The following is a 14819-nucleotide window of genomic DNA, read 5'->3' on the forward strand; positions in this document are numbered from 1 at the left end:
TCGCAAAGAAAACAAAGCCGATAGGCCGAGAAGAGGTAGAAAGCTTTTTAATAGTATAAGTGGAGCAGATGAAGATGTTCGTTATGTTGAGGCCGAAGTGGAGACCGTCCTCCCCGTCACGAAAGAATATGCTTGATATTTTCTCTTCTAACATTAAGACGGTATTACTCTACGGGGCAGAGGCTTGGAGGATAACTTAAGTCCTGGTAAATAAGATCCAGGTTTTCGTGAACAAGTGTCTTAGGAGTATCCTGGGCATTAGATGGCTGAAGAGGATTACCAACGAAGAACCCGGGTGACAGACAGATAAGGAACCTGTGTAGATAGAGTGAAAGCACACGACATGGAAGAGGGCGGGGAACACTTTGAGAAAGCCGGAAGGGAACATTGCCAAAAGAGCTCTTGAGTGGAATCCGCTGGGCAAAAGAAAGAGGAGACGTCCGGTCCAAACGTGGAGGCGTTCCCCTTTGTGAGCGCTACAGGCTGTGCAGGTGTACTGAGTGGCTGCAAAGAAGGCAGCACAGACCGGAAATAGATGGAGGGCTTTGGTTTCAGCCTTATACCCAGCTGGGAGCTAAGAGAAAGAACTCTCATATATTTACTTGTTTATTATACCCACATTTCCACATGACATTTACATTTGAGTTCATAACTCGTTACTTGTAATCATTATTCCCGAACTATAAAAGTCTACGAAAAGCGGCACACAAAAGGCGTAAAAAGTTGATGTTAATCCCACAAAAATCTAAAAAAATGTATTCTAAAAACACTTGGAAGCGTACGCTTAATATAGGTTTCATGACAAAATGGATTAATTTTGGTAACCGCGTTCGCCAAATAGAGGGCTCAGCACAGTACAGGTTCATTTGGCAGTAAATAACGGTGCCAATTTCGTATCCGCTTAATGGAAGAAGGTGGCCGCTTCATATGGAGCCCGTTTTCACTGTAATTATGCACAGAACTGTGCAGTCCATGATATAGTTATTTGAATCTTATGTCTTCAGTGATTCACACTTTTGTTGTGACTTCTGACAAGTTCAGCAAACACTCCATCACTTCTAATCAACGCCTCGGGTTTGTCGAACTCCACCACTCGTCCACCATCAAGAATCAGCACCCTATCATAGTCCATGATGGTGTTGAGTCGGTGAGCAATAGTCAACACTGTGGAATCTTTGAACTTGTCACGAATGACTTCCTGGATCAGGCGATCGGTCTTGAAATCCACATTAGCAGTTGCCTCATCCATGATGATGATTTTGCTCTTTTGGACCAGCGCACGAGCCAAACACACCAGCTGCCTCTCACCAACGCTCAAGTTTGATCCGGCTTCTCTCAATTTAAAGTTGAGCTGTCCTGGGAGATCTTGCACAAGGGTCTTCAACTGCACCTCGTCAAGAGCTGTCCACAGTTCTTCATCCGTATGTTGTGAGAACGGGTCCATGTTTCTGTGAAGAGTACCTCCAAAGAGCACCGGATCTTGAGTGATAACAGCCATGGACCGGCGTGCCTCTTGGAGATTGATAGACGCAATGTCAACACCATCAATTAAAACCTGCAAAAAAGACCAAAGCGAAGAAATGAATTAATCATTAATAACTTCATTCACATGCCTGAATATTTATCTTTGGTTTGTTTAAATATTGTAAAATACCGACTAATGTGCAGGAGCAGCGTTAATTGTAGCACGTCTCCATCGCACCCTTCGACCTTCGGTGATTCGAGGCTTCTCACTTTTATTTATTGAACTTTGCTTTCACTACATTGAGTCCAGTAGGCTTGCACCTGTTCTAAAGCTCTTTCTTCACTGGATCCTGATAACCTTTAGCTCAACTGTTTTTTTTTTTGAGCCAGGAAGATTGTTCTGTTGTTTGATCTTTTGTACTTTCGACCAATAAAATGAGACGTTGAAAACGTTGCAGGTAACCTCATTGAAGCAAGGTATTTCCTTGGAGAAGACATTTTACAGCACAATATCTCTAAAACCGCGGCCACCAAACAAAATGCGGGGTATAGCCTTGCGATGGACTAGCATCACAACCTGGCGTGTGGCAACCAGAATTTTCCATTGAAGTTCCTTATCATCTCAGGTATTTCAATAATACCCAAAATTATCTTGATTCTCCGCGTTTAACTCACCTTTCCCAAAGGCTCTGGCATGCGAAACAAAGCAGATACCAGAGATGACTTTCCAGCCCCAGTGCGACCCACGACTCCCACTTTTTCCTTACTATGAACACAAAAGCTGATGTCCTTTAGTACGCAAGGCCCGCCTTCAAAGTACACCAGAGAGAGGTCCCGTACCTCTAAGCTTCCTTCACTTGGCCAGGACCCTGAAGGGTTGGATTCTGTGCTGTAGCCAGGTTCAGGTTCAATCTCAGTGTATGTCATGACACGTTCGACTGACGTCATCAAGTTTTCTACCTCTGAAGCCATTCTTACGCCATATTGAGTTCCGTCCAGTGTTTGAAGCGCGTACGTGAGGGCGAGTCCCGCTAAAGCTGAGGAAAATGACGGTGGCAACAATACATTGTTAACTCAATAAGTATCATGATGTCCCTCGATATTATCGCATTGAAACATTAGGGAGTTTTTGGTCTGGTCGATTTGAATTAAGTCAGCTTCCGCAGACGCCAAGCCACTCCCGCGCCAAACCACTGAAATAATTATATGACATGTTAAGTACACTTTACCGCGGCTTGGTTTCAAACACCCCACAGACTAAATTCATATACGACAAATACATTTTACTTCATCTTGTTTTAGGATCATTCGTGTCGCGTAACGGCTTTCTTTTCTGTCTCTTCTTTTTGTTTTTTATTCGTTTTCTTTATTTTAGAGCAGCTATTTAATTTTCACTGAATTTCACTTGACGTCTGGCACCAGATGATGCTAGAAACGAGCCAGCTTGAGAAGGCTGCAGCACGACGTCGGAAACATGCCTTGATTTCTTACAGAACGTTTTTCTGCGAAATTAATGGTTCTAGTGTTCAGCTAGAGACAGGTACCTAATCATTCTGGTAGTCAGGGAAATGAAGCGTTTGAAAGGGATAACGCCTTCACCAACTCACCGGGATTTTCTGTGACCAGAATAGCACCAACTGCGACAACCGTGACAAAAACACTGGACAGCAGGTCCAGGCGAACAGCCAACCAACGATTGCATGACACCACCATAAAGAACGCTTGCGTATTCTCATCCTGATACCTGCCGGTAAAAACACCGTAATGAAACAACGTACTGTTACTCCAAATAAAATTCCTTACGAGTTTTTGTACGTAACAAGAGGGATTTAGAAGGAAACGCGCATGACAGAAGTAATAACCAGATCCATTTTTCCCGCCAATTTCCACGTTTTCTGCCTTTCGCCTATCTTTTAGCGTGTTTTTGTGAAGCTTACGGGATTATTTTACGTGCCACACGCGGGTAGGTTGACGTTTGCGGTGGAGTACGACTATAAGTACTATGCTTCATACCGTATGGTAAACAATGACACTTTTTATGACTCGAAAAGTAGAATAAGATTCTGAACACTCCGATCTTCCACAAAATAAAACAAAACTTCTAGGGCGTAAAGGCTACCACAGTAAACCAAATCAACCTCGTTCCCAGGGTGGAAGAGAGAGGACCATGGGAACGAGGTTGGTACCACATGTTTACTTTGAGGTCAACAAATTGGATAAAGCAATAAAGAAACGCTAAAATGACTTCAAGAGGTCAAAGGAAATGAATAAGTTACGACGAAAAACCTTGCCATTCAAAATGTGAGGAAAAGTGGCATCGTTTAGTAGCTTTAACCTTGATATTAACATAAAAAACGTTACGTTTCAGTGATGTCAGCGCGGGGACTTTTTTCCCACCAGTTCCACACTAAATCAGTATATAAAAGCCATAACACTAACCTTTGGAGTCTCTCTAGAAAAGTCCTGTTCATGTTTGAAGAGTGCACTATTTCAAGTCCATTCACCGTTTCCGTGACGTGCGAGTACACAGGACTGCATCTAATGGCCTCGATTCTCTTCAGCTCTCTGGAAGACTTCAGGAAATATCGCCCGAAATAAACATATATTCCAATAATCGGAAGAAGAGCCAAGAACAACCAGTAATTTGTTGCTGCAGGAACTAAAACGGCAAACAACGACAAGAGGCAAAGGATTACAGCATACAGAAATATTTTTGGCAAAACGTCGTCCATACAACCAATATCTTTGGAAAACCGATTCAAAATACGCCCTGCTGGGTTAGTGTCGAAAAACAGTACAGGAGCTTTGATAGTCGCTTCGGTCATTTTGTTGTGAAGGTTTTCAGCCGCTTTCAGAAGGAGGTAGTAAAAAAAGAAGGACGATGTCGCCATGGCAACGATGGACGCAGCCACAAGGCAAGCATGAATGACTTGAGTAATTGGTGCTTTCTGGTCATCACGTGACATCTCCGCCATTTTGGCCAACCACCAGTTTGGAGCCAGGAGACAAACTGAAACAAAGTTCACGTAGCCAGTAGGTTAGCAAAAATGCATAAATACAATGTATAAATAATGGACTCTAACAAGTCGATAGCCCTCCTACCGTTGGTTGTTACAATATTGAAACAGCACTGTTGAGAACGTACTCACTGATCCACAGCTTTCATTCAACTATTCCTGATACGCTCAAGAGTAAGAATCACTATATCACTCGGGGACTCCTTTCCTACACTCAGTAAAAATCCAATCTTTTTGATATGCGCTGGAACATCTGTAATCGTTGTGTCTAATCAAGGGAATTATTTAGCACTAAACCTGCTTTTAGAAAGCCCTCTTAAAAAGCACTGAAGAAAGAGAACGAAGGACCCAATAGCCACGTCTTACGTGATGGTGACGTCATGTTGCCCGAGCATGAAATAAAAACAAAAGAAAAGAGAATAAATATGATAGAGATACTGACCTATGAGCCTCCTTGCCCCTAAAACTGGATGAAGCCTTTCCAAGTCCCCAAGCTTAACATAAAGATTCTTTTATTTGCCTGACCTTACCTTGTGCAAATATCAATAACAATGCGAGGAAGATTAGCAATGGTACTGATAGACCTTCCTTAAAATATCTCCAATACAGCCCCCAGGTCACCGTGCCAGTTGTCTTATGTTCTTCCGATTCCTTCAAGTCAAGAACTTTTCCATGGTCAGCTTCGCGGCCAGTTTTGGCTTTGAGCCCAACGATTTCCGGGACCAAGGCGTCATCTCCTTCTAGTTTGAGCAAATCAAGCACATCAGTAAACGGCGAGTTGTCTTCGTGGTCCGTATGCCTTTTCCCAGAAGAAACCAGTGAAGGGAATGACCTATTGGAGAGCTCCACGATCCCTTTCTCACTACGTTCTTTAACGCTTTCGAGACTTTCTCCAGAGCTTTCAGACTGTTGAAGCTCCTCCTGGCTAATGACTAAACTCTTTTCCAAATCCGAATCACACGAAAAAGATTGTTTCTCAAGCCCCTGCTCAATCGCAACAGGCAACATATTTGGTTCATCCGACGTCTTCTCGATCTTTCCTTTCTCACCAACCTTGTTTAGACTTCTACTCCTTGAGTTCTCAAAATCGTCCGATTCCTCACCCTCTTCCTGGCAAATAATGAAATTCTTTTCCAACATCGGATCACCTGAAAAAGATTCGGTTTTGTGCCCATTTTCAGACGACTCCTGGGAGATAGATGGTCCATTCAGCGTCTCCTCGATCTTTCCTTTCCCATTTAACTCCTGGTTACTAATCAGCTCTTGTCTTTCAGACGCTGGAGGAATCATTAAATTCTTTTCCAGCTCCAAATCACTACACAAAGCCTCTTTGCCGTCATGGTCTTCTTGTCCTTTCTCGATGGGAGCCGAGACAACAGACGGTTCTTGCGCTAGGGTCTCATTGCTGCCTTCACTCCCTGCACTCTCAGTTTCATTCTCAGAAGGCTCTGATGATAATTCCACAATTCCTCCAAATGCTCCCTTCGCTTTAAGCTCATCATAGCTTCCCTGGTATGCTACTGAACCCTTTTCAATAACAGCAATACGACTGACATCTTTCAAATACTGCAGTTGGTGAGTGGCCAACAAACGAATGCGACCCGATAATTCCCCGAGGATGCAACTATCGAATAGTTTCCTTCCCACTTTAGTGTCCACCGCACTTAGTGGATCGTCGAGTAGGTAAATGTCAGCGTTTGTATACACGGCACGTGCTAGCCCCACCCGTGCTTTTTGTCCTCCACTAAGACTCACTCCACGCTGTCCAATTTCGGTAAGATCACCTCTGGCAAAATCACTGAGGTCCTTCACCAACCCACAGACATGAACGACTCTTTGGAACCTCTCTTCCTGAAATGGCAAACCAAACAAAATATTTTCCCTTACGGTTCCCGAAAACACCCAGGGTATTTGAGGTACATAAGCTACTTTCCCGTGAATCGACAATGTTCCTTGACGTAACGGTAGTTCCTTAAGAATAGCCGTTAGTAAAGACGATTTTCCACTTCCTACTGCGCCCGTGATCGCTAACATCTCACCTTTACGGATAGTTAACGTTATGCCACACAAGGTGTCGGAAAGGTAACTTTGACTCCAAGAACACGTCGCATCAGATATAGAAAGAAAAGGTTGGCTGCTGCTTGGCACACTAATTTGATCACTGAGGTTTAATCCGCCAATAGACTGACCTATAAATGCCTCCGATGAAACGTCATAAAAGTTACTAAAGGAAATGTCTTCATTACTCACAGACACTGCATCAAAAATAAATGGTTTCAAATTCTTGGCTGAAGGATAGTCTCGTTTTCTGTTATTCTCTTTTTGCTTCGTAATTTTATAATGTACCGCAAGATCATCTTCAAGATTAACCGATTGCTCTACTAAAGGCGGTCTTTTCTCGTGGTTCTCCACGGTTGGTTCATAGTTTGCATCCTGGACCTTAAGAAAGGCCTGGATTCTGTCAAGGGCTACTTTAGCTTCAGCGACCATGTAGACGGACCCACACAAGTTGTTACAAAATATAAAGCGTATCGTTACAAGGCCTAGGAGAAGTGTGAATACCATAAAGGAAGAGAAATACGTTCCTGTCAGAGCTAGAGTTGTAACTGCAATAAGAACGGCTAGGGGGAGTGTTGTGTCGAACAAAACAGAAATCATGGAAATGATGAAGCCTTTGAAGCGAATTACGGTCATCTCTTTTCTGCAAAGAAATTTAGAAAAATAGATATTAGTATAAAAAAAAACTGGATCATCGTATAATGCAATTCGATGGATTTGATTGGCTTAGCGACCATGGCATATGAGCCATTATACAATGCCCGAGAAATAACGATAAGATCATTAAATTGTCTCCTGGTTGTTCTTGCAAAGCAAAATCAACAAGATGAAGCAATATTTCTTGATTGTTTTTAATAAAACAATTATTCCACTCACGGTTGTTGGATATGAGATGATTAATAGCCAACGAGGCGCTACGTACCTCGTTGGCTATCTATCATTCCACAGTGCAATGCGCGCTCGTGGAATAATTGGTAAATAGCCCTAGTTTGATTTGCCCCCATGTCTTTCTCGGACAAAACTGTTATATTTGGTCAAAACTCGAAACAAAACACAAGAAAATCTCGTCACACGCGGGAAAGTGTGTACAAGCAAATCATTGGTTGACTTGTAATTGGTTGGGAATTTTTTAACCAACCGTTAACGCAAAACCAAACCAAATGTGAAATGACTTTCGAGAGTCAAATGAAAACCGCTTTAAGAGACAAAGGAAAATAGACGAATTTGCAATTTTCTGCAGTAGGCTTAGGGAGAGTCGGAGTCGTCTTAGAATTTTTTATTAAAGCAAGTTTCTGTAGTGATAACGGAATTTTTTCAGTGTCTTAAACCCGAAACCAATTTAATCACTCTAACCAATGAGAACAGACGAAAACAGCGCAGTGAACCAATCAGAACTCAAAGCAAATATATGAGATGGTGTCAAGCGCGGGAAAACGCGCCTTTCCTTAAACCGATCGATCGGAACCATAGTTGTTGTTTTGTTTCATTTTGTTTTGATTCCTTTGTTTGGATTGTTTTTCTCATTACCTGCGAAACTCGAACAAAATGTCCCTGAAGTTCCACTCCCAAGCATACATTTTCACTGCTCGTATTCCAGAGATGATTTCATTCATCACCACGAGTCGTTTATCTGTGAACGCAGCCGCCTTCTGTCTAAGTTTGGCAGCTTTTCTCGCTATGAAGATTTGCAAGGTGACTAACAGGAAAAACAGGGATGCACCAACGAACGCTTCCCAGCCAATCAAGTACCACAGGATTACCAAGCTGATTGAAAGTTCCAAAGGCACAGAAAGCACCATTCCCAGTTGGTTCAAGGACTTTTCCACTTTTTGTGCATCGTTAGAGATTAGGTTGATGATGTTTCCAGATAACTTGGACTCCAGGCCATACCGATTTAGTGAGAGAACCTAACGGCAAACACAACTTAAAGTCACCAATTCATTTTCACTGTAACCTTTACCATAGCGAAGCATTTTCAGGTACCATAAAGTGTGTTAAATTATTGCGATGGCACCCGAAGTTATATGTCTTTATCCTCACAAATGAGTTAGTACATATGAAGAACAGTGACGAGAAAATGCCCGTAAAATAAATAAACAAGATGCCCTTAATCGGCATTACACGGAATGCTTAATGTAACCCCATTTATTTCCCATGATACGTTTCGGAGATATTTAAAAACTATCCTCCTTTCTAATGAGATTAAATTTAGAGATACAGTTTTTTCGCTTATTTTTATAGTGAACTGTATCCTCCCTTCGCAATTGAAATAATTGAATGGTTTTAAATCAGAGACACTGCGTGATATTTAATCGTTGTTACTGGGAATCATACCGGGAATAACTCTGCGATAACATCATTAGCCCGCTGAACTGGTCTGGCTTCATCCGCGTTAAATTATTTGATCTGTTTGTGAAAGCGTCGTTTTTTCGCTGTGAACTCTCCCAATTTCCACCGTTTCAACTTTCGAGTACTATCTAGAAGTTATTATTTCGATTTACCGCTTGAAAAACGTTTGTTTTCTGTCTGAAAACGGCAGATCAGAGTCTAAAAATTCATACACGTGGCCGCCATTGAATGAAAACAACCTTCTAAATGGTGATTTGCATTGACGTCACACAGGTAGAGATGAGTGGTTCCCCTCCCTGGTGATATACGCGCCAAATATTGATTTTGATTGGGCTGTTTATGTTGAAGACAATCAGAACAATAGATCCCTTCTGGGAGAGGACAGAATTTAATCTAGGTTTAATGAATAAATCAAATGATGATTTGACGTCAGAAAGGAAAGGATGAGTGGGTCCCCTCTCTCATGATATGTGCCTAAATAATAGATTTTGATTGGGTCGCTTCTGTTGAAGACAATCAGAATAATACATCCCTACTAGGGGAGGACAAATTTTAAAGCATAAATTAATGTGTCGATTTGTCGATACGACGAAGAAGAAAAAAAAAGATACCCGACCCAAACCTAGACACGGCCTGCCCTGTTGGCATTCCGTGTAAAAATTGACCAGTTTATTGAAGTGTAAGTGCATTTAACGCAGAGAACTAATTGAGAACACTCTCCATATCGAATTGGAATTTGGAAATGTTGGTTTTTGAAGAAAGAAAACGGAAGTACCCGGAGAAAAACCTCTCAGAGCAAGAGTGAGAACCAACAACAAACTCAACCCACATATGACGCCAAGTCCGGGATTCGAAGCAAAGCCACATTGGTGGGAAGCGAGTGTCTTCACCACTGCGCCATTCCTGCGCCCCTGACCCATTGGGACTTACTAAGAGGAAAGCTCTTCTTTGCGTATTATTTTACCCTGGGCTTGTTATTTATATTCAAATGTGCTGATTACTGTTAACTGGGAGCATTTGAAAAGCCAAACCGTAAAAATTCCAAACATAAGTCCCACCGAAATTACAATGATACAGCACGTTCTAGAACATTCTTGAACATTACACTTCAAGCTTGACAAACAAAGTGACCATCATGCCAAAAATTAGCTCTTTGTTGTAAATTTTCGAAGCTGAGATCACATGGGCACTTTTTAAGTGCTAATTGCGTCAAACAAATCTCTATCATGTCTAATTTTGTACTGGCTCCTTCAGATTAAAAACTGTTCAGAAATGCTTCCAAGATCTTGAAGGAAATTAATACTCAAAAGAGAAGGGGGGGAGGGACGATGGGGAGGGTACAAACATTTTGGACCCAAACCCCCGAGCCCTCGTCCCCCCTCCCCCTGCCCTTGTCCCCCCTCCCCCTGCCCATACACACACACACCCCACCTCCAGCTGCCTTAAAAGGTCTGGAGAAATTGGCAAAACACTTGGAGAGTTCTAAGAGGTGGATGGCAACTACCATTCTGAAGTTTCAGTACCCTAAAAGAGCATGCAAAATAACACTCTCCACTGGTTTGGAATATGCTAAAACACATTACTTGTTAACAATAACCATTGTTCTGCAAGGCCAATCTGTTGTAACATTAAACAGACAGCAAAGAATCTTTCCTGTACTAGTAAGTGAATCAGCCAAATATTTTGACATAGGGTCACTGCAATGATCTCTTATGTGAAAGCAACAAAGTGAGTAAGCTACAAATATTCCTTGCTGTCTGTTTCACCTTACATATCAGTATGTTGGAATGTTACATATCAATTCACATTGACGTTCATTCATATTCCTGTTGCATATCAATTCAGATAGTTGTTAGTTGATCCCGAGTGAAATCAGACTTTCCATTTGAGTGAGCGGCCCTAAGATATTAGTGACTGATGTACAGTAATAAGAATAAGCTGTGCTATTTCGTCTGCTTCTACTGTGAATTCGCTGTTGTGTAGTAGTTGTCAGATCAGCCTTGAATTCAAGAGACCAGGGTTCAAGTCCTCGCCCACAAACCACATTCTCACACATTATGTTATATCTTGCTCTTACACATTTACTTACTATGATTTGTTGGACTTGTAAACCTGACAGCTTCGGATGATGAGTTGGCTCCCCAATTTTGAATTTAAATTTAGACTGACTTAATGGTTTCTGTGAGAGCGTCAGCCCAACGGGATTTTAGTTCCAGAAAATACCCATAGCCCCCACACCAATGTACAGAAGAGATTTGAAATTCCAAGTGGAAGGGGGAGGGATTTAAAGACCAACCAAATTTACAAGCTAGACTTTCCAGAGGGATAGGATGGCCCTGTGTTGTTCCAGAAAATATCCATACCCACCCTCATAAGGTTTTTTTTTAACGGGTGGAGGGGGTCCCCCAACCCCCAAGAAATTCCCGTTTAGCATTTATTCATGTTCTTCCAAAACTTCTGAATGACATTTGAGGGCATTCATCAGGCTTTCCAGTGATCTTATGTGTGGCCCCTCCCCCCTTAGGCTTTCCAATTATTTTCTGGGCAAGTCGGGGGAGGGGTGTGGATGATATTTTCAGGACCCATACATTATACACTGGGTGTCAAAATACATAATCACAGTGTGTAGGATTTTGGAATACACCCAATTCACATGTCACTCAAAGCCAGTTACTAACAGTAATTTCTTTTCAAGACTGTATTTACTAACTACAAACTTAATTACCTTCTTGTAAACAAGTCCAATTACTGCCACCTTCAGCTTCAGAGCCCAGAGCTCTGTAAGGTAGTCATAGTGTTGTGTCGAGAGTGCTTTTATCACACTTGTTACTCCCAAAAGTGCCACATAGATAAATGCAAGCGTCATGTCCATATTTGGCCTATCATTTAATGTCTTCAACATAAGCCAAAGACATAAAGGGAGAAAGACAAAGCTCAAAGACCACAGCAATCTCAAAATAACTATTGCAACACCTGATCTCCAGGGAATAAGCCTGATCAATGCTTTCCATAAATGTGGCTTCTTGTTTTTAAATTGACTCCTTTTCAATTCATCCAGCCAGTATTTCTCAGCTTTTTCTATGAGCACCTCAGCTTTGTAATCTTCTAGAAGGGGAAGCAAATCTTTGTCAGTCAGTGGTCGCTTGTTCCCAAGGCTTAGCACATCTTGTAGCCACCATAGGAACACGATTGAGAACACACTTGCTCCATCTCTGGGATTTTTTGGCTCTGATGTCCTCTCCATGTTTTATTACTCTTTCTTATCTTACTCAATTTTTATTCTCATGATGCAAACCATAGAATTGCTGTGAAAAGGAAATGAGTGGCACATGTGCTTAGTGAATATTGACACAAAACGTTTTCACATAATTTGTGTATTTGATGACTAATTTAAGAATCAATTAAATGTTCTTTCATTTTCTTTTCCTTTATTTTACTTTGCTAGACTTAACAATACAGATTTAACAAAAACAAATTTACAAACAAAACAAAGGAAGATGAAAACTGGGTTTACTCTCAAGATTCACAATTGAATGTCCCACTACAAATGTGGGTCAACAAGAAAGAAAAAAAAAATAAAAGCAATAATAATTATTAGTATATACCACACAAGTGAATAGTGCTTTTCGCGCGCGCTGATTGGCTAGCTCGGACGTAATTACCCAAGTACTATTCACCTCCGAGCAGCCGAAGAGAAACAAGATGTCTTCCCGTTTCGCCACGGTCACCTAATAGGAAAATATTTCAATAAAAGAGACAGCTATTACAAAAAATAAAAAATGGCAACAAAGTTTGGTCTGACAGCATTGCATGGTAAGTTATTTAATCTTTCAAGACCTCATATTCTAAGGCGAAAAATAAAAATACAATGCATTGTTTGCGAAAACTGTTGAGCACTATAATTTTATTTAATACAATGTAAAGAATGAAACATCTAATGTTTTGCAGTATGGTTTCAACAACAGGACAAATTTCACACAACAATTAAAGAAAACACACATAGCAACTAAACAAGTGCCTCAAGAAGTTTTATTTGTCCGCAAGAAAGCAAGATGCAACTTTCTTCAATAAGAAATCGCTTACCACACGGCGCGCAAGATTTCAAAACTTCCCACCATTTGTCGGTATATTGTCAAAAATAAAGTAATTTTTGGTCCAATTCTTATTTAGCTTGTGTGGTATATACTAAAACAATTATTCACCTCAGTGTCGGTGAAAGTGATGGATATTTACCTTGCCGCTTTGCGGCTCAGTAAATATCCGTCAGTATTCACCTCCATCTTGGTAAATAATTGTTAATTATTAATAATAATAATAATAATAATAATAATTATAATAATAATAATAATAATAATAATAATAATAATAATAATTACTGAGATGTCCTCCATGGAGGCTTTACTGTCAGGTTATGCTATTTTGAAAACAGCAGGAGATTTTGAGACTCTCTCATTGTCAATGTTCAAGCCCAAGTCAAGTTTGAGCCAGGATCCAACATTTATTTTTGGATTTTCCTCTTCTTTTTAAGTTTTCTGGATTTCATTCTTGTTTACATGATGATGTGACAACTGTGGTAAACAGAAAGATTAACTGCCGGGTTTGCAACATATCTTATTATCGATCGTTAGAGCGCTATTACTGCTGCGATTCTCTACTTCTGTTAAAAGATATGCGACATCCCCCATTGTCCATAAATTTTCTAAGAAGATTAAGACCTCTATTCCCATACACCTGAAACAGAGATCCCATCTCCGCACCTGGGAAAATGGGCGATGAAGGAGTATCACCCTGCCACTCAAGCCCCCATCTTGTTGGAATGGAATGCAGCCTATACCCTTTGCAAGCAAAATGTTGACAGCCATGTTTTTTTAAGTAAGAATTGTTCATACGATTATGATCCACAATAACTGGATGCATATGGATTCAACATAAAACGGAACTGCTTTATCCGTAGCCATCAGTTCGAGCTTTAATAAGACAACACTGTCAACCCGTGCTCTAAATCTGACATGAAAGGTTTGTCCGTTAGCTTCGGTGGTATCCATATACGTGGGCTTCACAAGGCAAAGTGGATAACTAGACAACAACACTCGACAAACCGCTTTCAAGAAAGTGCATGAATGAGGAATTATAGCGGTTAATTTCTTTCAAAAAACCTCGACCTACCAACAAATTGACCTCTCGCGATTACGTCTACAGGGAAAATGTTCGAACAGCAGTTGGCGCGTCATTATGAAAGTGAGAATCGCAATCAAAGATAGCTAGACATAAACGAAACAAAAGGAAAAAAGAAAATAAAAGAAACGGAAGCTGACTCGAACTTGACTGAAGTTGCGTGAATCGTGACTCAGGCCACAGCTGATCGCCATAAGCCGATTTATCTCCAAAACACTATTTTTCCTTGAAGGTTCGAGTTATTGGGAGTCAACTGCAGCTGCGTAGTAAAATAAAACTTTCATTACCTTTCTTGTATTAATCTCCCTTTTCTGCAAGCGGCGGCCATTTTGAACAATTTCGGCTCGGTCCTCTATCTCGAGGAATGGGCCCAAGTTGTCAGGTTTGGAATTGCTCGGAAATTTCCGTCAACCTAAAACCCATTTTAAAATCGCGCTGACATGGCCAAAATACGGCACAAAAACACTGGCAAGATACCGAGGAGACAAGGTAAGCCATTTTTTTTTTCAATTCATGCCATTTATTTTCGATTCCAAAACACGTTCGTAAATTCCCATACAAACCCTTATAATTTACGCCATTGCGTAACATCGTGACACTCAAATTACAAAGGTCAAAACAAAGGTCTTTATTTTAACGCTCATACAGCTTGGGATACCTGTGGTAAAATGCCTGAGTATGGTTCACGTCTGACCGCAGGAAACCGGGGTTCGAGTACTGCCGGTGAACCACATAGTACGTTATATCTTTCAACCC

General features: G+C 41.0%; 1 protein-coding gene across 1 annotated transcript; it reads right to left on the reverse strand.

The window, feature by feature from the left end:
* Nucleotides 1-588: 588 nt before the first annotated feature.
* On the reverse strand, nt 589-14369 carry LOC146456459 (ATP-binding cassette sub-family C member 4-like). Its single transcript, XM_085092704.1, has 8 exons — nt 14351-14369; nt 11614-12193; nt 8067-8446; nt 5012-7182; nt 3904-4474; nt 3072-3208; nt 2140-2501; nt 589-1555 (listed from the first exon to the last, which is right to left on the reverse strand). The coding sequence occupies exons 2-8, from the start codon at nt 12130-12132 to the stop codon at nt 1001-1003; spliced, it is 4695 nt and encodes a 1564-aa protein (XP_084948830.1). The 5' UTR covers nt 12133-12193; nt 14351-14369; the 3' UTR covers nt 589-1000.
* Nucleotides 14370-14819: the final 450 nt, after the last annotated feature.

This window comes from Pavona decussata, unplaced genomic scaffold (genome assembly GCF_977016875.1).
Source record: "Pavona decussata unplaced genomic scaffold, jaPavDecu1.1 SCAFFOLD_254, whole genome shotgun sequence".
In the NCBI taxonomy this organism is placed as follows: Eukaryota; Metazoa; Cnidaria; class Anthozoa; order Scleractinia; family Agariciidae; genus Pavona; species Pavona decussata.